The sequence below is a fragment of the Anguilla anguilla genome, chromosome 2, assembly GCF_013347855.1.
Source record: "Anguilla anguilla isolate fAngAng1 chromosome 2, fAngAng1.pri, whole genome shotgun sequence".
Taxonomy (NCBI): Eukaryota; Metazoa; Chordata; class Actinopteri; order Anguilliformes; family Anguillidae; genus Anguilla; species Anguilla anguilla.
This window is the reverse complement of record NC_049202.1, coordinates 55,641,615-55,664,931: the sequence shown is the minus strand read 5'-3', so window position 1 is coordinate 55,664,931 and position 23,317 is coordinate 55,641,615. Positions and strand designations below refer to the sequence as shown.

At 42.8% G+C, this 23,317-nt stretch overlaps 3 protein-coding genes and 1 long non-coding RNA gene across 4 annotated transcripts; 2 read left to right on the top strand and 2 right to left on the bottom strand.

The window, feature by feature from the left end:
• Positions 1-158: 158 nt before the first annotated feature.
• LOC118220757 (ras-related C3 botulinum toxin substrate 3) lies at positions 159-9,291 on the top strand. The gene is made up of 6 exons (XM_035404943.1): positions 159-362; positions 3,982-4,053; positions 4,497-4,614; positions 5,840-5,902; positions 6,045-6,204; positions 7,036-9,291. The coding sequence occupies exons 1-6, from the start codon at positions 328-330 to the stop codon at positions 7,164-7,166; spliced, it is 579 nt and encodes a 192-aa protein (XP_035260834.1). The 5' UTR covers positions 159-327; the 3' UTR covers positions 7,167-9,291.
• A 154-nt stretch (positions 9,292-9,445) lies between these two features.
• On the bottom strand, positions 9,446-12,968 carry dcxr (dicarbonyl/L-xylulose reductase). Its single transcript, XM_035404942.1, has 9 exons — positions 12,731-12,968; positions 12,407-12,512; positions 11,956-12,053; positions 11,589-11,743; positions 10,993-11,035; positions 10,809-10,908; positions 10,516-10,580; positions 10,198-10,315; positions 9,446-9,689 (listed from the first exon to the last, which is right to left on the bottom strand). The coding sequence occupies exons 2-9, from the start codon at positions 12,456-12,458 to the stop codon at positions 9,586-9,588; spliced, it is 735 nt and encodes a 244-aa protein (XP_035260833.1). The 5' UTR covers positions 12,459-12,512; positions 12,731-12,968; the 3' UTR covers positions 9,446-9,585.
• On the top strand, positions 12,734-15,901 carry LOC118220758. Its single transcript, XR_004764007.1, has 3 exons — positions 12,734-12,861; positions 14,091-14,210; positions 15,737-15,901. It is a non-coding gene; the product is annotated as an uncharacterized LOC118220758 (long non-coding RNA).
• rfng (RFNG O-fucosylpeptide 3-beta-N-acetylglucosaminyltransferase) lies at positions 14,764-23,209 on the bottom strand. Its single transcript, XM_035404941.1, has 9 exons — positions 22,762-23,209; positions 20,660-21,238; positions 17,953-18,001; positions 17,206-17,308; positions 16,791-16,944; positions 16,606-16,691; positions 16,087-16,252; positions 15,769-15,854; positions 14,764-15,610 (listed from the first exon to the last, which is right to left on the bottom strand). The coding sequence occupies exons 2-9, from the start codon at positions 21,155-21,157 to the stop codon at positions 15,544-15,546; spliced, it is 1,209 nt and encodes a 402-aa protein (XP_035260832.1). The 5' UTR covers positions 21,158-21,238; positions 22,762-23,209; the 3' UTR covers positions 14,764-15,543.
• Between the last annotated feature and the right edge of the window lie 108 nt (positions 23,210-23,317).

The following is a 23,317-nucleotide window of genomic DNA, read 5'->3' as shown; positions in this document are numbered from 1 at the left end:
TAAAAGAGTTTTTTTTTTTTTTTTTTTTTTTTTTTTTTTTTTTTTTTTTTACTGTAGATTTAGGCGTCACTGTGGGTAATGGTAACTATTTTAGGACTTAACTGCTGTAGTTTGGAGACGCACCGTGCGTTTTACTGTCCCTTTAAATGCGCTCGTTCTTTTCCGGAGGTTTCGGCGACTGTAACTGTCGAGCCCTCTGCTGCAGCTTGCGCTCGGAACGAACTAGTCGGTTATTATTTTAGACATCTCAAATCACAAGGTGCACGGAAGGGAATAATTTAAGCGTTTCTTGGAACCTTCTGTCTGATACAACCTACTATTCTGCAAATGCAGGCCATTAAATGCGTGGTTGTCGGCGACGGGTAAGAACAATTTCTGAAAAATTCCCAGTGTGAATCAAATGGGCATCAGTGGGAGAATGCAATTGTTGCAAAGGGCTGGGGCTCTAGTCTGAAAAATAAATGGACCGAATTCTCGGTCGTGTGTATTGCTTTCTGCAACGAATACGCATGTAATCGCAAGCGTTATACGCGCGGTATGATTTCTAGGGGAACGGAATTTTCAATCGTAAAAATACAGCCTATTGCCGACTGATGGGCGAAGCGTGTATTTAAAATCAGCCGCTACCGAGCTAGCTACGTGTGTGTCAGTAGTCAGCAAGGGTCCCTGACAGGCTAGCTTTGGCTAGTGAAGCGCATTTTATGATGTACACCTACACAGGAATTTTGATGGGAGAAAAATCCTGCCTTGCTTTTTTTTTGGAAAATTGATTTTTTGCTCTTTTGTTTATGAAATTGCATAAATTGTATAACTTATTTCTAGGCTACATTATATTTTCTCGGTTTGTGGTACAAATGTAGCGTGACAGATGCATGGGGAAATACGATGCGGTGATTTTACATCAGGTCTCATTTCGATACATCGATAGTAATTGCCTATCTAATTGTATATAACGTGGTATTTGTTCTGTTCTTGTATGCTGGTTTGAAAGAGGCGTAAAGCTGTCATGACATCAGTAATGGAGATCATAGCCAATGAAGGACCCCTCCTTATGATGCAGTTTTTACGAGGTTTAGGGGGAAAGTTAGTTACTATATTGTAAATGTAGCCTTAGATTACGTCGCCTGTGGTTCGGTATTCAAGAGAATCGATTGCTATTGATTTAACAGCCTGTATTGAATTTTACGTTCAAAGCACGTGACGGGGAAAGATGACCAAGTAAATTGAGAAGTAGGCCACATTCAAATATCATAATCCATTAAAACGACTACAACTGAGTTTTTAAACCTAATTAACACAGAGTAGGCTATGGCCTATGTGGGAGTTATCTCGTAGGGTAGAAGAAAGTTCCAAATTGTGGACTGCGTTCATTCTTCACGTGAATTGGTTTTGTTATATGTGTTATATTTGTTATGAGTTATATTTACGTCAAAGTAGTGCAATTCCCGTCAAAGAGTCCATTCTTGAGAATGTGCGATATTGAGCGAACTTGTGGTGTTATCCTAAATATAAAAAGCTGTTGCACTCTTCCTCTATCTGCCTTTATGAATTGTAAATGTATTGGAATTTTACTTAAGATTTTTTGTGCGTTAATGTATACTTGTTTTCTTGTATTTGTTTTTGTTCCAGACATGCAACAATGACTGCAGTGTGGTAGAGAAACTGTGCACAAGATCATTGTACAAAATCACTGCCAGTAATTGCATAACACCACTTGCACAGAGCTTAGATTTCCTTCCAAGTTTATTTACAAGGAGCAGATACAGCAACTACAGGAATTTAAAATGCTTAACTCCTGTAATGTAGCTGAGATGGTGTCTACTTTCTGCCTTACATTTCATTCATGTAGTACTTAGAAACTGACATGATTCTGTGCAGCATGTTAATTCTAAAAATGTAGGTTTGTATTTAAATGGAATTATATTTGTTTGAGTGTTATTACCCATTTAAAACCGACGCTGATTACCCACTGCACTGGGATATGAATTTTTCTTTTGTAACTGTAAATGTGCTTAAATTATCATTGTAAGCCAGTGTTATATTTGCATGTTACTCCAGCTCCCTAAACCAGGTGACCACTTTCAAATAGAAAACAGAAGCCAGAAGAGAAATAACACATGTATACCAGGCCTCTGTCTAGGTCTTAAACTGCATTTAATCTTTGAATGTGAACTGAGATGTTGTGAGTGTTCTAATGACGTCATACCAGTCAGGCAGATGGGGAGGTGTGGGAGGACAAGGCAGAGAGAGACTGGTCTTCAAAGAGTTAACAGCTGAGGATTCTTGCTGTCACGTGACCGGAGCTCAGTAAGCAGGGCCCCACCCCCCTAGCAGGGTGTCCTCAGCCAGCTCTTTCTCACAGGGTCCAGATAGCCACTTTTCACAGCTCGGTAGTCCAGAGAGATGTTGTTACGAACGCCCACCGCTGGGACACACTGGCCTGTTTAGTCCAAAAGCTCTCGCACCGGCAGAACCAGTTCTTCTTTCTTCTTCTCAGCTCCCTGGTCCCCCTCTTGCCTCTTGCCCGCACAACCTGAGATGCACTGTGAGCGAATTTAAGAGTCACAGAGCTGTCACATTACATTCCCCTATCCCCATCTAGCTGCTGATGGGAACCGATAACAGGGACAGGGGGGACTGTGAGTGTGCCCCCCAGCTAATCGTATGTAGGACAGAGTCTGTCACATTCAGGGAGCAGGAGAGAGGAGGCTTACACACAGCAGCCAGCCAGACAGTGGGGGCTAATTCACTGCCTCGTGAATGACTTGTGCTGTGCAAGCGTCTCGGGGAAGACATGGGGAAAAACAGGAATATGACCTTTTGCATCCTGGAGGGAGCTGCGGGAAGGGGAAGGTGTGCAGACGGCCATATTTTAGGGCCAGGACCACAGTGCCCCTGACCTGCTTAGAAGAAATACCTTCACCTCAGTTTTCCTGATTTGCATTATTTGCTAATTCTGCCTTAAAGCATCAGAGAATATATGCATGTTGTATAGCCTAGGTCGAGAGTGCATTTACATGTTTTTATTTAATGATTAGGACAGTATTTAAAATGGGTGACAGATAAAATCTAATTTTAGCTGCTTCAACCAAGACTACGAGGGCAAATGAGCTCATGATTTTGTAACATAGGGAAAAGCACTCCCATGTATCAGCAGATCATATATTTACAGCACTTCTTGGTTACTTTTGCACATTTTATTATTCAAATATTGATTGTCTTGGAGCATAATCAATTTGTCTACAGACAACCATGCAAAAAAACAAGAGCTTACAATGTTGTCTCATATTTCAGTTGGGAATTCTGTTCTGAGTAATGTGTACTGTGTAATGTGTACAAAGTTGATGATCTGTAGCATCAGACATATAGTTGGTGGTCTACATTTACTGAATATTATTTAAATTAAGAAATGGCTCTGTGTCATGGGGAAACTGTACAAGTGTTTATTTAGCAAATTGTATTTGTTTTATATAGTTTTGTAAATCTGAGCTGATGAAATAGATTTCATTGGTTTATTGACTTTTCTTGGCCTAAATGAGCAAAGGCCCATATGAGTGTGGAATTGTGGGTCAGTAAGCAGGTTGTGTATTGATTCTGATCTGCTCTGCAAAGAGGTTGTGTGAGCCCAGAAATACACAGCAAGGCACTGATGGGCCTGTGTCAGAAAGGCTGGCTTCCCTCCTCCAACCCTCAGCAATCTGTGTCAAGATAGTCTCCCAGCCAAGAACTGGCACTGCTTTGTAGTTCCCCTTTCTGGCTTGATGCTGTGGGGGCCTTATATACTCCATAGTGATGCTTAATGGTTGTAGGAATTTGCACACATTCGTAATGCACTTGTTAATCTCTGCATGGTGCAGCTGCTAATAGAGTGCTATGAAGGTGGCCATGTCCATGGGTGCTGGTGCTCAGCAGTGGGAACTTGGAGAGCTGTGTCTGCTGGTTCACTCATCGTTCTTCTCTATGTTCTCTTCTCTCTTTCAGTGCCGTTGGTAAGACCTGTCTGCTCATCAGCTACACCACCAATGCCTTCCCTGGAGAGTATATCCCCACAGTGTGAGTACCAACTCAGGTTGGGCTGCCTGTCTCTGCCCTGTGACCTGCTGCTTGGGTAGTGGAAACTATTGGGTTTCAAAGTGACACTACCCCACACATGCTCACTTATGAATGTACCCACACGCGCACACGCACACACACAGAGTGACATCACACTGTCTTTGACTCTAGCATAGCTGACAGTGTTGATTTGCAAGTTTCTTGAATGTCACATGTCCTGTTTTTTCAGAATCTACACGCCTCTTCCATAATGTTTTTTTAAAAACAGATATATGCACCTCGTCTCTGTCTTCTGTCAGTTCTGTCAGATTTTAGTCACACCTCTGCACTGATTACTATCTAAAATATTCAGATTGAAATGTGACTTAAAACAGCAATCATTTGAAGTGCTCAGAGACAACCTGAGCTCCATTGTGAAGCCATGGTCTGCTGTCGCTTTCCAGGTTTGATAACTACTCTGCCAATGTGATGGTGGATGGCAAACCTGTGAACCTGGGCCTATGGGATACAGCCGGACAGGAGGACTATGACCGCCTCAGACCCCTCTCCTACCCCCAGACGGTGCAGTCATTTAACATACTTTCCACTTGTACTGTAGTTTAACAGCCATGGATGCTGGATGGGGTAAACAATCATTCATTTAGCTTTCTATGTGCTAGTTATTTTCTTTTGCTGGGATTAGTATGCTTTGTTTTTTCAGGGTTTTAGAGCTGGGAGGGCACAGAACCATGTGCCAAGAGGATACGTTTATGAATGCTAATGTTTGTATAGAATCAGTAGGGCTTCTTTCTGTAACCGCTTTGCTGTGCAAACGCACTGCTGCGGCTGTCCATTGTTCCCTGAGTGACAGGTTGAGTCAGGTGGTTTGTGTCCTGTTTCACATGCCAGGTACTGGCCCCCTGGCCTGACACGGTTACCTCCCCCGCATGGCAATGAGCACACAGGAGTTTTGGCTCAGGCCTCCCTGCGGCTTCTTTTCAATGGACTCAGGATGAGGGAGCCTCTTGGCCGAGTGTCAGTGTGCCAAACGGGCACAAACACAGCCCCTTCACTGTGCTCATTCCGTAGTTTGTTGTGGTGGAAGCTCGACCCACTTACTGTGCCCTGGGTGTCACTGACAGATAGGTTGGAAAAACCATGTCTAGCCATGTCTTGACTTGAAAGTTTCAGATGTGGAGATGGTACAATTTGGTCAACAGAAAGAAATTGAGCTCTAATGCTTGGAATATGATCAATCATATTTTAGGACAGTGCTCCTTTGTCATAAAATAACCATCATTATTGCTACAATATGATGAGTTTGTAGCTCATATTTCTCCATTATCTAATTTTCTGTTCTATAATGTGGAAATTCAGTAACAAGGTCACCTGAATGTGGATCCCAAGAACGCCATTAGAAAGAGAGACCATAAATGCTTCATTTTACTTTGAGGGCCACATTTGTGCTTGCTTTGAAGGAGACTCGTACCACTTGCTTCCCTTCAAACCAATGATTGCAAAGTATGGACTTATTTCTCTGATACTAATACATTTATAGCATGCACTCTCTTGATCTGTCAGATTGAGACCACAGTCTGCCATCACACTGCAGGCAACATAAAACATTCAGAAGAAACCAGTAGGATTACAATAATTAGCGTGTAGCTTGGTAATTGTAGCTTGTGAGCATCAACGCACCCTCTGGCTGATACCCCCTAACTAAACCCTTTTGTGTCTTGTACTTTCATTCAAAATTGCCAATTGTCTGATTTGATTTGTACAAAGGCCTTTCTGCTTTTTCTCTCAGGATGTGTTCTTGATATGTTTCTCCCTGGTGAGCCCCGCCTCCTTTGAGAATGTCAGAGCAAAGGTTAGTGACAGCCCTCTTACCTGCATCTGCACACAGCTGCGCTCCTGGGTACTCACTGGCATCCATGTTTGAAAGGTGTTGATACTGTGTGCTCCGCTACATCATGTTGACTCCTTCGCTTCCTTCCCTGGCTCTTGTGCAGTGGTACCCGGAGGTTAGGCATCACTGTCCCAACACCCCCATCATTCTGGTGGGCACCAAGCTGGACCTGCGAGACGACAAGGACACCATCGAACGCCTCCGGGACAAGAAGCTGGCCCCCATCACATACCCCCAGGGCCTGGCAATGGCACGGGAGATAGGTGAGGGGCGTGTGGGCGGGGCGCGAGGGGGAGAGACGCACGGTGGTGACTCTCGCAGCCTTGCTGCTGCTGTGAGTCACGCGTCCTGATCGAAGGCGCTCAGCGCTCGCGCTCAGTGCTGGCGCTCAGTGCTCGTGCTCCTGCCACGCTTGTCCTCCTCAGGAGGCAGCTGGTCTCTGGTCTGGCTGCCTGGTTACTGTTTGTTTTTGTTAAATTACGGTGCCATTCGTTTGAAAGACTTGCAGGCCAGAGGAAAGTCAGCAGTGGCACCTCACGGGACGGAAGTGCTTGCACTGAGCTGTCTGCGGGCCTGTCTGTGGGTCTCAGCCACAGTATGTTTGTGCTCCCTGGGGAGGGGGCGCTGAGCGCTGAACTGTTTGGTGGAGGTGGTGGGGGGAGGGGGGGAGAACACAGGCACATTGTGAGAAGTTGCTGGGTGGGGGTGGGGGGGTGGGGACAGGGGTAGCCAGTGAAAGATGTCCAGAGAACAAAGTGGGCAGCCCTGGAGAGTGACCCATCCGCTGGAATCAAAGGGTCCTTTGTGTGCTGCATTTGTGTGTCTGTGTTTGCCTTTGGTGTACAAGTGTGAATGTTTTTTAAGGCGGTCAGAAAAAACTAAATCCTGCATATTAATGGTTCCGATTGTCATTTAGTGATGTGAGCGACTCAGGGGTAATGGACAGCTTCCAGAGGGTTCAGGTTCAGTTCACTGTGCAGCCTCACTTCCGTCATGTTTAGCTTCTTGTGAGCCATAGGTTTGGCTTTCGAAAAAATGTAGCTCCAGCTAGAATCTGTGGGTTCACTTACATGGGGTCTCTTATGTCGTTCCAGGTGCAGTGAAATACCTTGAGTGCTCGGCTCTGACCCAGCGCGGCCTAAAGACGGTGTTCGATGAGGCCATCCGTGCCGTCCTGTGTCCTCCGCCCGTCAAAAAGCGCGGCAAGAAGTGCACCGTTTTCTGAGGGGCCGGCACAGAGCGCAGGAACAACACGCAAAAGCACAGGGGTGGTGTCGCTTCCTCAACAACAACACAATAATAATTGTCAACAGTTTTCTGAGAGAAAATCTAATCAAACTTAATTGGGGTACTCCTGAGACCCAGGCAAACAGAGGTGCAATTGGTGTAAGAGTGGGTGGGAGCAAAGGGGATTAGGTGTAAATCTGGTCACAGTGTTTTCAATGGCATCAAAGAATTCTGTCAGAATTTGCCTTAGCCAATTGGAGAACCAACCATTTAAAGGGCATTGTTACAGGAGAGGCCGTGATGGCGAAAACTAGAAATGTAATCCATTCAAAACAAGCAAAGTATAATTAGCTGTTTTCTATCTTGATAGGTGCATTTTTTCTTCACAAATGCTTAAAACACCAATAAGATTAAACAATGTGAAATGTGACAAAACCCTATACTTTCACCCGCCTCCCCTTTGATTTGAAAACGTGCATTTTGCAAAATGTTGATTTTGGTGGCAGTGTTGCAGTGTAGTCATTGGCTGTTTTGCAAGTGTTCATTATTTTTTCAAATTTGTGAAGGTTTGAAAGATGTGTTGGTTTTTTCAGAAAGTCCTGTTGGTCAGCACTGGATGAAGGTAGGTGGAGTAAGCAAAAGTCAGTCCACTGATAAATTACTATGATTACTTGATTTTCTCTTGTTTTGTTTCCAGTTTTTAATTGAGTTCTTACTGGAGTAAATTACTGATATTTCTTAAATGGTGCTTATTTCAAAGAAATATCACAGTAGTATGCACAGGCTACCAATGTAACGGTCCACGCTTGTAATATGGAATTTGAAGTCCTGAAGAACAAAAGCTTAGTCAACTTTATGGCTTGCTTCTTTCTATCTATTTGCAAAGTATCTTCTGCTGTTATCTCTCTGTCTGTTTCTTATGCCTGTGGGATAAATCAAATTCATTCTTGCATTAAATAACACCCTTCCCTTCTTTTTTAACAAGATGCTCCACAAACCCTCTTGAATGAAAGGAAATAACTTTTGGCAACCCCTTTTCTGAAATGCTCTGTCCTTTCATGTACTTCTTGCCTCAGTCAATACACACAGTGTGTACAAAATCAGTGTAAGAGGAAGAAACAGGCTGGAAACATGCTTTTAGGAATTAGTATTTGGGGGACTAGCATGCCAAACTTAATTCTTCTATCCAAAAGCCTCTTTAAACTCACTGCTCGCATGGGTGTCCAGTCTCAAGTTCTCCATTTTGAAATATCTTTTTTTTAGGTTCTATGTATGCATGTTGTGTGGGTGTATGCGTGTGGAGTGTATATAGTTTGGCGTGTGGGGTTATTAGATTTTTCAGTAATTAGCATTATGTTACCTGTATTAATATTTTTATTTTTTATTAATTCACTTGATTTTTTGCAAATAATTCTTGAAACTGGTTTAGAAAGAAAAAAATGACAAAACATCAGTACTTTACTGCTCCCATTTACTTGCTGCCAAAATAAACTCCTACATTAAAAAGTAGTGTAAGAATCATTTAACGTTTTAGAAGACGTATGCATTAATAAATAAAACTATTTGTATGTATCTAAAGATGTACCTTTTTTCTTATATTTTGAAGAAAAAAAAGTCAGACTGGATTGAGAATGCTCAAGTCGTGTTTGCTTTGCTGTCTGTGAAGTTTAAAATTCAGCGATGCGCAGTATTTCAATACACACCTGAATTGCTGTATCACGCTTCCTGGTAGATTCAGACGTGCAATGAAACAATTTGTCTCCCTCTGCCTGTGAGCTATGGGGTTGCATTTTTCATGGGAACACTGGATGATAAGCTCCGTTGGCATGGCAACAGCATCCAGGTGGTGCAAGGTGTGTCTGAGCATGCTCAGGGAGAAAAGTCTGAGATATCTGTAAAAGCTTCAAAAACTGCATGGAAACTACTTGGAACTTGTGGATAGAGCCTATTGTTTGTCTGAAATCAACCATATCCGGGGAGATATTGTTGAGATGAATTACTTATTCAAGATGTGTTCTATGTTTGTTTGTCCGATTGTATGTTTGTCCATATTTTGTATTACTTCTCATGTCAAAGAGTATTGTGAGAAATTTCAATTTTGTATAATAAATATGAACTCATAACTAAGCTGTATTTGGGCAATCTATTTGTTTGCACAAAAGAAAATGCAAATCTAGAAATGTGTTTACTCAGGTACAGTGAATTTATCAAAGCAAAAATAATCTGTCTCTCCACTATTTTTATTCTCCATTCAACACAGACAAAAGGCACCCTCTATACTCTTGAAACTTGATTTTATTAGAATTCTTAACTATGAATAAAGGAAAATCATGTCCAAAGGACAGAATCCGGTTATACTGAGCTGGCATGATCTGCTATGGTAGAAGTAGTGCTGTGCTTTACTGATTTAGGACAGGCTAGCAGGCGAGAAACCCCCCATCCACTGGCAGAGTGACTCCATTGGTCAGGGCAGACTTCTCACTCAGGAGGAACAGGATGGAGTTCACCACGTCTTCCACTTCTGGTGGACAAAACGTCATACCGATCATAGGTGATCAGTGCAGAGGTACAGATTGCTCCATGAACATGACATTTATCACAATGCATTCATTCAATATCAGGCAGCATGACCCTAAATTGGTCCCCAACTAAATGTGTATGCCAGGGTTCTTAAAGTGCTTCTTCCTAGGGGTCCGTTTCTTTTTTTAAATGGTGCACAACGGTCAATTTTTTTATTTTAACTCTTGAGTGTTCATGAGTGTAAACAAAGTAGGTGCTTAAAATATGCACAGCTATTACACTCCCAAGTATTCTGTCACTAGTGGGAGGTATGCTGACATTAAATAGATTCACAGAGAATTTTTGATGCATTTTACTACTTTTTCCCTTTTCAAATCAAAGTGCCAAGAGTACATCTATGGTGGGCCATGTTTGGCCTCCAGACTGGCAGTTGAATAGTCTTAGTATATGGTGTGTGCATGTGCACATACATTTAATTGTTCTGCCACACAGGAAGAAGAATGGCTGACCTGCAAATTTTCCCATTGGAATGCATGATTTCATGGTTTTGGCCTTCTTAGGGTCACTCCAGTTCACAATGCCCATGTCAGTCATCACCACTGTGGGATTGACAGCATTCACTCTGATCTGGAAAATTGGAGATGCACAGCACAGAAAAAGTTAAATTAAGGTAATAATATATTTCTTAAGAAAATACAGGGTAATATTGTGTGTTTGTGCAGGTCCTCATGTCGCACATTTCACGTCGTAGTAAAATTCACAGTTAAAGGTAGTGAAACCATGCTCTAAGCTACAGAATGCATCAGCTACAGTTTGCTGTACACCACCTGATATGGTCCAAGTTCCAAAGCCATCACTCTAGTCAGCATGTCAAGGGCTGCTTTTGTGGCACCTTGATGGAAAACAAATAATTTACAGAGTGCAGTAAACAAGTCTAAATATTTTGTTGATTTTCCCTCAAAATGTGTATATCATTAAACTATTTGCCGGTTTTTCACAGACCTAATCCCCTTGTAGTAATATGTGAATTTGTCATAGCTCAGTGGTAATAATGGGGCTTAAAATTTCCTTTGGCATAAAGCAAAATAGACATGAATTCATGACTGGACGTTTCACTCACAGTAAACGGCATGGTCTTTCAGCGGACGCTGCGATGCCTGGCTTGAGATGTTAACAATGGAACCGCCAGCTCCCCTGGCCTTCATTCCTCGAGCCACAATCTGCACGCCCAAAGCCAGAGAGAGGAGCAGTGTCATTAACACCCATGCTTCTGAAACACCCCTGCAGTGTTAACTGCCACTTACCTGAGCAACATGCAGGGCTCCCTTAACATTGACGTTGAAAACTCTGAAATGAGGAGAAGCAGAAACGTTTACTACATTACATTGGAGTCATTACCCTTCATATCAGTAACACAGCTTATACTGTCTGCAGTGACATTCCCATTTTCATAAAATGTAACTCCCTGAAAACCAGGCAATTCTGTAAACATGGAAGAGACCATTTTAAGGACTATTGTCAGTCTGTTTCTTTTAATTTATTTGCAACTAAATCTACGGAATGTTAAAATTAGCATACATTGTTAAATTAAATGCAGACTACAAAATATATTTTTATACAAATGTCATGTCTAATGGACATACAAAAATTATGAAAGGATAATGGACATCAATATTTTTTTGCAACTTTTCTTGCAACTTTCTTGCTTGGTGGAGTATGTTTGGCAAAGCATTCCAGATCTTAAAGGTGTCTTCTGTGAGTAAATCTACTACTCGGGGCAGTAGTAATAGTCTGGAAATACTCTTATGGTCTGAAATATTCAGGCTATATGCACAAATAATAAAATTACATAAGTCAAGCTTGTCCGTCTAACTATATGACATAAACGAGTAGTGTTTACTTGTCAAACTGGTCAGCGGTGACTTCAAGGAAGGGCTGCAGTGAAGCGCAGGCTGCATTGTTCACCAGCAGGTCCACTGGGCCCAAGTCCTTTAGTGCAGCCTCAGTGGCCTCCCAGTCCGACAGATCCACGCACACCGGCCTAATGGAGGCACACTTGGGAGCAGACAAGTCACAGTCACAGAGGAATCCTTCTAATCTCGACACGGTGAATGAAGAGACAACATCTAGACATTGTCAAAAGCACACACTGGTCTGCCTGTCATAATATTCAGCAGGATGGTATTGATGTGAGGCAGGGCAACAATAGCTCAGTGTGGGATCACAGGAGCATAATGGGAGTGTGGGCAGCTATCTGGGGCCAGTACCTCAATGAGGAGGCTGTCCAGGTCAGCCTGGGTGCGTGTGACAGCGGTGACCTCTGCTCCGCTCCGTGCCAGCGCCAGCGCAGTGGCCCTGCCTATCCCTGTATTACAACACGCAACAGCAGAGCGCTTCACTCTCTGAATTAATAATCTGTGATCATGTCAGAAAGATCATTCTTCACGTCATGTGAATATACCCAGGGGTGGACCAGTGGTGAACAAAGGTCATTCTTGAATCTGAAATTAGCTTTACTTGCACTTGAGGCAAATGTTAAAGAATGCTCGAAATGGCAACAGGACTCAAGAGAAAGTAAAAATCAAACATATGGATTCCTTCCAGTTTGAATTTCTCTGTTTATAAGAATCTTGCCGTTCAAACGGTAGCTACTTTACACCAGGGGGTGTCACTGTGTCTTTAATTATGGAGGCAGTAGAGTAGGCTACAGGGACATACCCTTCCCTGCTCCAGTTACCACGGCCCTCTTCCCTGCGAATGTGATTTCCATGTTTTCAGCGTAGCCTAATGAAACGCAGCCGATTCAAAATGAAAGTGTAGTCCGCTAAAAGAATCAAAAAGCACAGTTAACAGGTTAATCGAACATGGAGACTAATTAAAACGGACTAATATCCGTAGATATTATATTCGTAACTATCGCTTGTCAGCTACTCCTCGCACTTCCGCTTACGAAGAAAAAACCTACGAACGCCTCAAGCAAATTAGTGACATGCATCTGTGGGTCTTGCGATATGCAGAAACTATAAATACTTTAGAGGTTACCTGCGCGCCTTTCCCTTCGCGGAATGCTAGAAAAGCAGACAGTACGAAGTCCAGTTTTATGACGTTGCAGCTGGATAAGGAAACGAGCAAAGCAGCGTTGAGGAGGAGACAAAAATGTAGAGTAGTGTTGAGTAGGTCAGCTAGTGGCTCGGCGTACTTAGCTAACTAAAGTTATATCCTGCTACTCGATTTTTCCCATAAACTGTTCAGACAATCGAATGCCATTTCAAGTAGCCTTTTTTGAAGCAGCAGTGCGCTGTAGTGGTGGGGTGAAATGAAATGCCCATGGGTGTCATTTTATAACAATGCCCTTCATGTAAATAAGTCGGGTTTCCATTATTCCTTAGCCATTAAGGTTTGAATTATTTAGCCATCCTGTCACTTTCATTTGATGGGTAAAGCTTTACCTAATCAGCTTTACTAAATCAGGTAGACATCAAAACATTCTTTAGTCTCTGTGGGAACAATGTTGAACAAAGCTGAGAAAGCTAACGCTAAGCCGGTCATTTGGAGACAGCTAAAAGTAAGAGGATGTCCTCTTGCAGCTGCTCGCTCAACCTGCAGTTTTTAATCGTAAATCAGTCCTGTTGAAGGGAGTGGAATAATTACTCTGATTACTAATTTCTTTTTATAGGAAATTCATTTTGTTAATAGCATACTTGAGTAGAATGTCATGGGTACCTGAAGCCTATATTTCGCTAAATGGACAGGTTTCATTGACATAAATGGAAGGGGTCTGTTTTTGTAATAGTGATGAAGACACTTATCTGAAGTGCATAAATTGTTGTAAACAGAACACCTAATGTGGCATTAAAGCTTTGTTCGGTCTAGTTGTCATTTAGTTTCCCTGTTGTTCCCCTTCAAAATAACACTAAAGTCCTGGAAATCCTAGAAGGGAGTTTATAAGTTCATTTCTTTTAAGTGATATGCAGTAATTGTACTCGCAGTATGAGTCAGACAAGGCATCATTATTTTTGTTATAATGAACTCCGACAAGAATTTACTGCTTTTAAATTTACTGGTTTGCCTGAGCTGTCATATCACAGTAAACTACAACGGACTAAAACATCAGATGTTTACTTATGAGTGGAGTCGAGATTCAGTTTTCATATGACAGGAAGAGACACTTAAATTATGTAGGAATTCATTGCACATGGATTTATGGAGACATTGGAGGCATTTATCTCATACCATTCAGGGTCAAATTACTAACCACTATTTCTTCTGTTTCAAGTCAAAATTGAATTTGGTGAATCTAAGCCTCATTCACTCCTTTTTTTGCTTGAATATTGCTTTTATTTGCAACACATTTGTGACCATTATTTAAAAACTAATTGCAGTTTTCTGATTTTTGTGACAGGTTTGAAGATATATGGTTGATATCTAGAAGTCTCGAGCCATAAACACTATGGATCCACCCACAGACCAGCAGGCATCCACTTTCAGTATCAACTCCCTTAAGCTTTGAATTTACTCCTTGGTATGTAGTCCAGCTGTAATATAATGTAACAGAACTGGTAATGGAAAAACAAAAAAGCATACTCATTCTACCAGTTTAACACCCCTGAATAAACTGACTTTAGTTTCAGTGAAATACTTCCACATAGCTGGCAAACAACACAATGCTGACCCAAAAAAAGTTGACTCATTGCTTCAGAATGTGGAAACATTCTGCCCTCCTTTAAATGGTCATAAAAAATTTTTGGGACTGAATCAGCAAAACTGAATTATGCATTTTGCCCCAATCTTCTCAGTAGTTGTGAGGCACTGTGCCATTTAGTAGGTTTGGTAAATTATTATTTTTTTAAAGAGACACTTCTCTCTGTGTTTTGTGTGTTCGGCAGCACTATTTATTTAAAAAAAACGTGTATAACAGCAAAAGATGGACTGAACAAAATAAAATCACAACTTAAAACATGACCTATTCATCTTCAACACTGGCCTGCAGTGATGTCTGTACCTTCTGCTTAGGTTTGTCTAAACCTGTAAGAAATCAACTTAGAGTTCTGGAAATAAAATTCTCACGTCTCAAGTTAAAATACTGCAGCAATGGATCACATGGCATTTTAATAAGATCATAACTTACAGTCAATAGTAAAATCATACACAAAAATACAAAACCATGAATGTAATAAAATATCTGGGACCACTCATCTGACAGGAAAAATTCAGTCCATATTTCTGTTTTAGATGGAACAATGTTCTGAGGAACGAACATGACCCAGTAATACTGTTTCCACAAGATTTGTTCTCGTGCGATAAGCAATGAATATTACCATTAAAAGGGTAAAAGAAATGGTACGTGCTACAGTGCAGCATGCTGTATGAACTGGGCACAAAAACTATTCAGTCTTGAATTTCTTGCATTCAGGAGAACAGATTGAATGCTATTCCTCCCTTTAACACTGACTTCCCAAGAAAATCCTCTCAGGATGTTGCCTCAGGTCCCGAGCTTCTGTTAAAATAAGCCCAGCAAATCTTTGACAGTATAAAAAATAAATTAATATTGCATCTAATCCCAGCTCTTCGCTGAAGTACCTTCATCCACTTTCAGACGCACCACTACACGACAGCCCTTAAGATAAAGCTTTTGATACATTGCCATGCCAGCATCTAGTCACATTCTGAGTTCTAAGCACAACTGAGCAGAGCTCCAAGGACAGCAGACCATGGACTCCCAGACAGAATAGAGGAGGAAGCAGCTCTAAATATCCAAATCCCTGTGCAGACCTTGCTGTTTGTAAAGGGAATGGACAGTGATACAGCTGGTGGAATTCAGGGGAGCTGGCCAGCAGTCTGCCCTGACGTGGAATTCAGGGGTGTTTTTTAGTGGGGCACCAACTCGTTTCTGGGTAAAGTAGGCAATGGACTGTTTTGAACCTGAGAAAAAAGACAAAGAAATATTCTATGAGTATTACCAACAGTGGCAATGCAAGCATGTATGTAAGTCATTTTAAATAAACTGAAAACCCAACCATTTGAGCTTTGTAATGGCTTCTCTTTCAGGTCTGAACAGCAAGTCGACACCACGGTCCTACCTTGAAGGGTCTTCTGCCAAGGAGAAGGCTCCACCGATGCTGACTACATTCCTTCTATTCTCATACCCACCATAGCTGAGGGTCACCTGGGGAACAGAGGCAATTATCACTCATCTCTTCTTCCCCCCCGAGTTCTGTCAACACTTACCTGGGTTTTCTGAATAACAAAACTGTGACTGCAATGCATGCCTTAAACCTATCCTTCAACACACCTCAATATCAGAATGTTTGACATTTTTAAACAGGCAAACAGTTATTTAAATATTTGCCCTACTCTTCTTTAGGGCTGAGAGCCTGTTATCGCACAGTGGGTCTGACCTGTCTGAGCACAGTGTCACTCGGTAGCCTCTGCAGGTTCTCCAGGTGTGAGTGGAACAGCCGGGTGTGTGTCATCGGGACCTCCAGTAGTGCCTCAATGATATAACCAATGGTGCAGTCGTCAGGTAGACGGATCTTCTCTGCCGTGCTTATGAAGTTCCCCAGGCTGGAGCAGGGCGAAGAGGACAGCTCAGTTTAGTGGCAGACACAAAAAAGGGCTAACCATACATAGCTGGTTTCAAACATTGCCTTCACTGATACACAATAAATCATTTTAGAGGGGTAGAAGTGTAGAGTGGTTAAGGAACTGAGCTTGTATGCGGAGCTTTGTAAGTTTGTCAATATACAATTTTAGTGAATATCCAGCTTATGACCTGATTTTTTTTTGTTGTTGTTTTTTTAATAAGCTGGCTGAGCCAGCAAGCAAAGGCTAAGAAAAAAGTGGAAGTGGAAATACAATGAAAATGAATTAGTTTAAACATTGTGGCATGTTTCAGCAAGAATGATTCAGTGACTCACCTAGCCCATGGGCTCATCTTCAGTGCCAGGCCACGGCTGATACAGAACCCGGCTCCTCCTGTGGCAAACCAGAACTTCACTGACGTCTGTGAGAGTGAACAAGGGCAGAAAAAGGAGGCCATTATCGTCACGGATCTATCTTGAAACGTGTGAAATGTGTATAGAGGGGGTGAGAGGGAACTCACAGATCCATCACTCTTGACTCGCTCGGCTGCCTCGATGGGATGGTCCAGACTGGGGCGGCCCAGGTACACATCCTGCGTGTGCGAGTAAGAGGACAGCAACCGCAGCAGGCTGGGCAGGATCACATAGTTGTCATCGTCCACATGACAGAACCACCTACAACACGGACACAAAGCACAAAGACCACTGAGCCATCGCCTCCACTTGTGATAAACTCCCATGAGGTCTGCCTAAAGCATCTTAACAGGAAAAGTGTAGGTTGCATCATAAATTGGGTCATTAAGTAAGGATTAGAAAATCCACAGCATATATAGGGTTTCTTCCATAGGGATTCTGACCCCTCTCCAGGTCCAAGATGGGAGCATAATCTGCAAGCACCCCAGTAGAGTCTCCCTTATCCAGACAGAGCCACTCAACTTTTTCTGGGACTCGATGAACTTGTCGTACTCCACAGACATCTTGCAGCAGAGAGCCTGGCGCGTGTGTGCTGCTGAGCAGTTGGTGTTGATAATGTTGTCTCCTGGGACAGAGTCAAGAGACAGAGGGTGAGTCAGTTCCTGAGCACAGCAAAGTTTTATTCTACATCTTATGAATAATCAGACGTGTGCACTGTTTGTTTGTGTCGTGCTAGAAAGTGCATCGGGGTGCTCACTGCTAAGGTTGAGATTCATTCCATTTCAATTCAGTCAGGGAATCCAACTGAGAGACAAAGGTGGAAAATCCAGGTCCAGAACATAAAAGTCCTTTCCAGTATTTTGTTGAAATCACTTGGATTTGCTCATTAGCACAATTCTTCAGCCAGGAGGTAGAACTAATTAGTGAAATCTGCTGGCTGTGTTCATGGGTGAAGAAACACACAGCAGGATTTTAACTTTATGACTCCTGGACCTTCCACCTCCGCTCAGGGAATAAATTGAACTTCAATTCATGAGTTTTAGTTAGTGTGTAGTGTTCTCAGACTATTCTTTTATTAATTCAATTCCAGTTCATTTCTGGAAGTGAGAGATTTAAAATGGAATGAATCCCAACTGATTTGAGAGAATAAAAATTTCTGCCTGCCCCATTACATTTTCCATTTTGCTTTTGTGTACTTTTATAGCATAACAATACTTTTTAACATTGTCAACATCTGCCCATTTACCAGGGACTGTCTAATTGTTTTACCTGCTTTCTTCCTTAGTTCCTTATCTTCTCCATCAGTGAAGATAAAGGTCTGAAAAATCCAAAAACAAAGGGCTGTTAAGTATTTGTCTCCATAGACAAACAATGCCTGAAGTGTTCATTCACAATGAGTCCTCCATGTATGTCAGGGTGGAGATGCCAGTACACCAAACCTGTTCTGAGGTAATCAGTATGGGAGGGTTGCTCCCCAGGTGCCAAGCACTGCCAGCCAGCGAAGCTCAAACTGCCATTTCTGAAGGAGCTGTAGGTGAGCCAAAAACCATGCCTGCCCTGCTAAATTTGGAAAGCAAACAGAGCTGCTGCCACCCCTGTCGTCCAGCAACGCTGGACTTTCCACTGCCTCATGCCTCATGCCTCATGCCCTGCCCACTCGCGCCCGCGCCCGCCCGCCCGCCCCCCCCCCCCTCCATTGGGGAGAAAATGGAATCCACCACAGGCGGAGGAGAAAGCGAAGCCACAAGCAGCTGGCGGAGAGCTCCACTCCCAGATCAAACAGCCGAGACGCCAGTGGGGCATTCATCTTCTGTGCAGCACATTTACTTGTGAAATGTGAATAAATCCTGGATCCTGACAGCTCTTAAAAGATCGCAGTGGTCTTACATCAGCCAATGCTACATCCACGCTTTGATTTCCTGCACCTTTTGAAGCCTTGTGACAGAGGTCTCTTAGTTATGGTTCCATTTGTAATCAGTTTAAGGAAAATAATCTGCCAATGTGATCTTTCAGATGTCTTTAGCCACTTTTTAACGGTTGTGGCACGTTAAACCACAGGAACCACTTTACTCATGAAAGAACCAAGAACCAACTGTTCACATTTTTCCAGACCCAAACTGATTTTTCTTAACAGCACTTTGGCGATTAAATTTGAGGACACCAAGTGGTTGTATAAGAACAGCACACATAACCTTTGACCCCAATCAAACACTCAATTGAGGCCATGAGCTGTGAAAGTCATTACTCTTGAAGAATGAAGCATTTAATCAACTTTTGGCCTCCTACAAGATCCTAGCATGCAGTGTGCTATTATATCTCAATATAGAAAGTAAAGATGCTACTCATTAGCCTTCCCTTATGAGATAGAAGATGTTTTTTTTTACCCAGTGACCTTGACATTATCAGGCATTTCAGGACAGAATGTTTTCCTTTTTGTTGGACTTGTGGAACAGAGGGCCATTGTATGAAGAGGCCTGTTATAAATCTGTGTTTTACCAGTTGGAGATGTGCCATGGCCTATTAGCAGCTCCAGAATCCAGCACATGGTCCTATATTTTCTCTTGTTAAAATTCTGCCTTATTAAGCCTGGATTGCGGCAGGGTCTCCGGTCCAAAAGTGAAATGGACAGAAGGCATGCAAAGGGTCTCAGATACCCAGAGGTCCCTTCAGCGCCATGAACCCATGAGACATCTCTGCACAAAGAGGGAATGTACACGGTCCACATGGCCATCCCCCCCTGCCTCGGCTAGCTCCCCAGCCTTTAGAGCAGGCAGGGATTCCTGGGCTAAAACAAACACAGCGGCCTGCTCTCCAGGTCACGCACACATGTGCTTCGGAGTCTCGAGTTGCTGAGGAACTTCCTCCCTGGGGCCCACAGTCCCCTGGCAGCCCGGGATTTTCACTGCAGGCAGCCAGAGTCCGCCACGCTCCGGGCTGCCCCCAACTTCCACTGGCTCCTGCTCGCGGTTCCTTTTATAAACACTCTCTCACATGCCACCCTCAGAGCTGACCTTCTCACCCTCCACACCCGCCCCAAGTCCAGCTTCCACATACGAGTGGCTGAGAGGCCCTGCTGAGTGCTTTCAAAGAAGCCTCTTTCTTTCCTTTTGCCTGGATTAGTTTATCACATAGCTGTGCTGTAATGCGCCAGAACAAACATGAATATTGAGGACATCCTGTGCACTGCCAATGTTAAACCTTCATTTCAAGATGTTGTGCCTGAAATTCAAAAAAGAAACATTCTCTGTTTTGCAACAGCTGAATTATTCATGGAAAAATATGGATAACTGCATTACCCTTACCTCATTGTATGTTAACTTTCATTGGCAGAGTTATATGCCATCAATTTAGTAAATTTACTGATGACAAGGTCAGCTTGTTAAAATATAACTTGTTCCTGCACTGCTCATTCAAATAGATGATGCAAACTCTCCTGCATTAGAATAGCTGTCACCTACTTCTTTTGCATGCTCAAATTGTGTGATTACTTTGGTGGATAGAAGTCTAAATTCCCAGATTTGATAAAAACCCATGGCTGATGTGGGTTCCAAATCACAAGTATCATCCTGACGTACTTTGTTGAGCTGAATACCCGTGGAAAAGAGCATCTTGGCAATAAACATAGAGTGAACTGCTTTGTGCACATCTGCCAATTTCCACAGCCCTGTGTGCTCTGTGAGTCATACTGAATCAGTCAGCCATCACTATAGCTACTGATCATGACTGGAATAATTTGTTTCCACAGCATTTGCTTTCCAGAGGAAACGTTTAAAATTGTGAATGGAAATAGTACATAGTTGAATGCAGCCCTATAATTGGTACAAGAGGTAGTCGGCTCCTTATGATTGGTCATATCAGATAGTGGTTCTGATCATATGGAGTCGTCAGGAGTGAACTGTTCACATGGTGTTTATCTCTGGAAACTTGATGAGGTTATATACATTAATGTGAAAGAAGTCGCATCTGGTTTCCCTACCTGCTCATTTGCTCTAGAAACCCAGGTCTGGAAGAGCAGGTCCAGTCGAGATTTGTGGTATTTCCTAGTTGTTTTTACTGCAATAAAAATGTCTCTCAGCTCCAGCTGATCTCTGGGTTGAGGCCAAGGTCGGCCAGGTGGATAATGAACAAGATCCTGTATCGGGGGGGCCTGTTGTTTACCTGTGGACAGAGTGCTGCCCACAGTTCGAGCCGAGCCGTTGGTGTCTGGGTTCTTAGATTCTCCGGTTCTGCCACGAGACGCAGCACTGCCATACTGCTTCCCGGGTTGTTTCAGAGGGATGGCCACTGTGTAGCTAGAGTGTCGGCTGGCCGTCCCCGTTCTGCTACCTGTGGTCCTCGCGTGGGGCCGAGGCTGAGGGGGGTCACTGTGGCGCTGCGGAGGCTGCAAGCCAGGGATCAGGAGCAGCAGGAAGGCACAGAAGGCCAGGGAGAGCAGGAAGCAGAGTTTGCTGATGCCGACACGGGAGACGTGCATTGTTCCTCACAAGGGACTCAGCCACCAGGGCCAGTCTGACTCTCCCCTGTGCTGCTCATCCCTTTTACATCACAAGGAAGCCTATACACAAACAGAATCAGCTTAGGACAGTACACCTCACCAAAGGGGCACTTTTATACACAAATAGCCACTATTTTTGCCAATGCCTTCTTATTCATACTGAAATTACTGATTTGTGACAGCTATCCTAGGTTCAGCCTTAGAGTGGCAATTCAGCTCAAAACTGTTCCGTAATTATTACTTAACTTCACTCATGGCCACAGGCTTCTTCACCAAACATTTTTCTGTACTATATAGTGGGGCAAGCAGAAACACTTATTTTGTCACTTGGCACAAAAATGTATCATCTTTCATGTGGAAATAATGTACACCAATATATTGGTTTATTTGGTCAAGATGCTGCGAAGCCACAATTCATTGTAACAGCAGTGTCATTGCATTGGCTGGGAGAGTGGGCTACAATTCAGTAAAATATTGATGTGCTATCATTTTGCACTGAGATTGTATATCCTTCTATCTTAAACGGGGAACGTTGACTTCAATGCACAAACAATTTCCTGTTTTCTATTTTAGGTTTAGCACTGACACCGAAACCAGTGACAGGTGGTATTTGTGGAAAGTCAATGCTAAAACCACATGGTTTTCTTGAGGTTAATGAACAGCTCTCAATGAGCAGCATAGTTGGCTTTAAACTCGTTAGAATCCCTTTTAAGCAACACTGAGGCATTTAAGGACATAATGCAAAACCAGATTTTTTGCATACCCCTGTCATCATTGGATTATGCATTAGTGGTATGGCACGGTTCCTCAGAAGTCACGTAGGCTAGTCTTTTTTCATATTTGGTGTAGCGTACCTAGTGTATGTTTCCTGATAATTTAATTACGCTACGTGTGTTCATTCGAAGGCAGATACATTAAATATGCTAGTAGCACTGTTCAAGCATTGTCCCCGCCATGACAAAACAAGATCTTATCTGCTCATTTTGGCTTACCAAATCGAGAAATGTAGGCTTTTTGTTTTGGAAGTGGAAAGTTTTAATAGCAGGACACGGGAAATGCAAACTCTTTCAAAGGTGGTGAAGGGATCCGACAGTTAAGGAAACGGCTGGCCTGGCACAATTACAAACAGTACGCTTTTTAACGGCGTTAATTGATTGCTTGACGGTGTTTTATCACAGAAATTGCAATGCATAAACATCTGAGCAGATTTGTTATTTCAAAAAGTATTATTAGCAGAGTTTCATAAACGGCTGTATCAGTCACAATTGTATCACAGACACGCATAACTAGCTCGAACGATTAATTCAGTTTAGCTGAATAAAAAGAGTTGTAGGCTATGCATGCAAGGCATGTAGCAACTCGTTATCCAACTGAAAACCGAATGTCACAATACACAATATAACACAGCAGCGAAGCGTAGGCTACCCTCCTGAAACTGTTCCCTCATGCTGCAGGTAGCTCGCTATCGTTTGGTCGGACAAAGGCAGATTGTTTAAATACCTGTTTTGAATGACTTACACTGCTAAGTATAATAATCAAAGTAAAAAACACGAACACAAAAAGCAAGATAAACAACAACTTACCGAGAAACAATCTAAGGTGCATGATGTAATTCCCCTGTAAATCGTGCTGCTACAGTGCCCTTAGCGCAAAAACAAATATCTACAATGCAGAGGTGGAACTCATAGATGGCACGTCAAGAGAATGCAAGCACCAAAGATCGAGCTAACTGCTAGCAGACAGACATTCCATCGTCCGTCGTTTCCTTTTGTTCCGTCTTTCACTTGGGACGAAACTACGTATCAAACTTTAACCATCATAGGCAGTGTTGACGGTACACCCCGTTTTTTAGCTTCCTGTGCAGTCGTCTAAATATCCACAAAATCCAGCAGTATCTCACTGTTCCTGCTGTAGTTTTATCACCGACCTCCGTTATCCAAGATTATAAACAGTTGGATTCGGATTATTAACCCTGTGTTTGTTGTAGTTCGCTGAAAGCGCACAGGATCTTCGAAACTCAGCGCCCTCTGTCTGAAGTGACGCCCAAAATGATTTAAAGTATTTTGTAACAGAGGTAAAACTTGGTGGACACGGGAGGAAATTCTGTAAAAGAAATCTATTTTTGTATATTATAAAAAA

Excerpts from the sequence above, each read along its gene's own strand:
- LOC118220757 (XM_035404943.1), top strand. The coding sequence starts at position 328 with ATGCAGGCCATTAAATGCGTGGTTGTCGGCGACGG. Across the intron at positions 363-3,981 it reads TGCGTGGTTGTCGGCGACGG|TGCCGTTGGTAAGACCTGTC; the intron begins GTAAGAACAATT and ends TCTCTCTTTCAG. Across the intron at positions 6,205-7,035 it reads GGCAATGGCACGGGAGATAG|GTGCAGTGAAATACCTTGAG; the intron begins GTGAGGGGCGTG and ends ATGTCGTTCCAG.
- dcxr (XM_035404942.1), bottom strand. The coding sequence starts at position 12,458 with ATGGAAATCACATTCGCAGGGAAGAGGGCCGTGGTAACTGGAGCAGGG. Across the intron at positions 10,909-10,992 it reads GAGCCCTGCATGTTGCTCAG|ATTGTGGCTCGAGGAATGAA; the intron begins GTAAGTGGCAGT and ends TTGGGCGTGCAG. Across the intron at positions 10,316-10,515 it reads TGGAACTTGGACCATATCAG|ATCAGAGTGAATGCTGTCAA; the intron begins GTGGTGTACAGC and ends CCAATTTTCCAG.
- rfng (XM_035404941.1), bottom strand. The coding sequence starts at position 21,157 with ATGCACGTCTCCCGTGTCGGCATCAGCAAACTCTGCTTCCTGCTCTCC. Across the intron at positions 18,002-20,659 it reads TTTCTAGAGCAAATGAGCAG|ACCTTTATCTTCACTGATGG; the intron begins GTAGGGAAACCA and ends TGGATTTTTCAG. Across the intron at positions 16,692-16,790 it reads GAGTCAAGAGTGATGGATCT|ACGTCAGTGAAGTTCTGGTT; the intron begins GTGAGTTCCCTC and ends TCACTCTCACAG.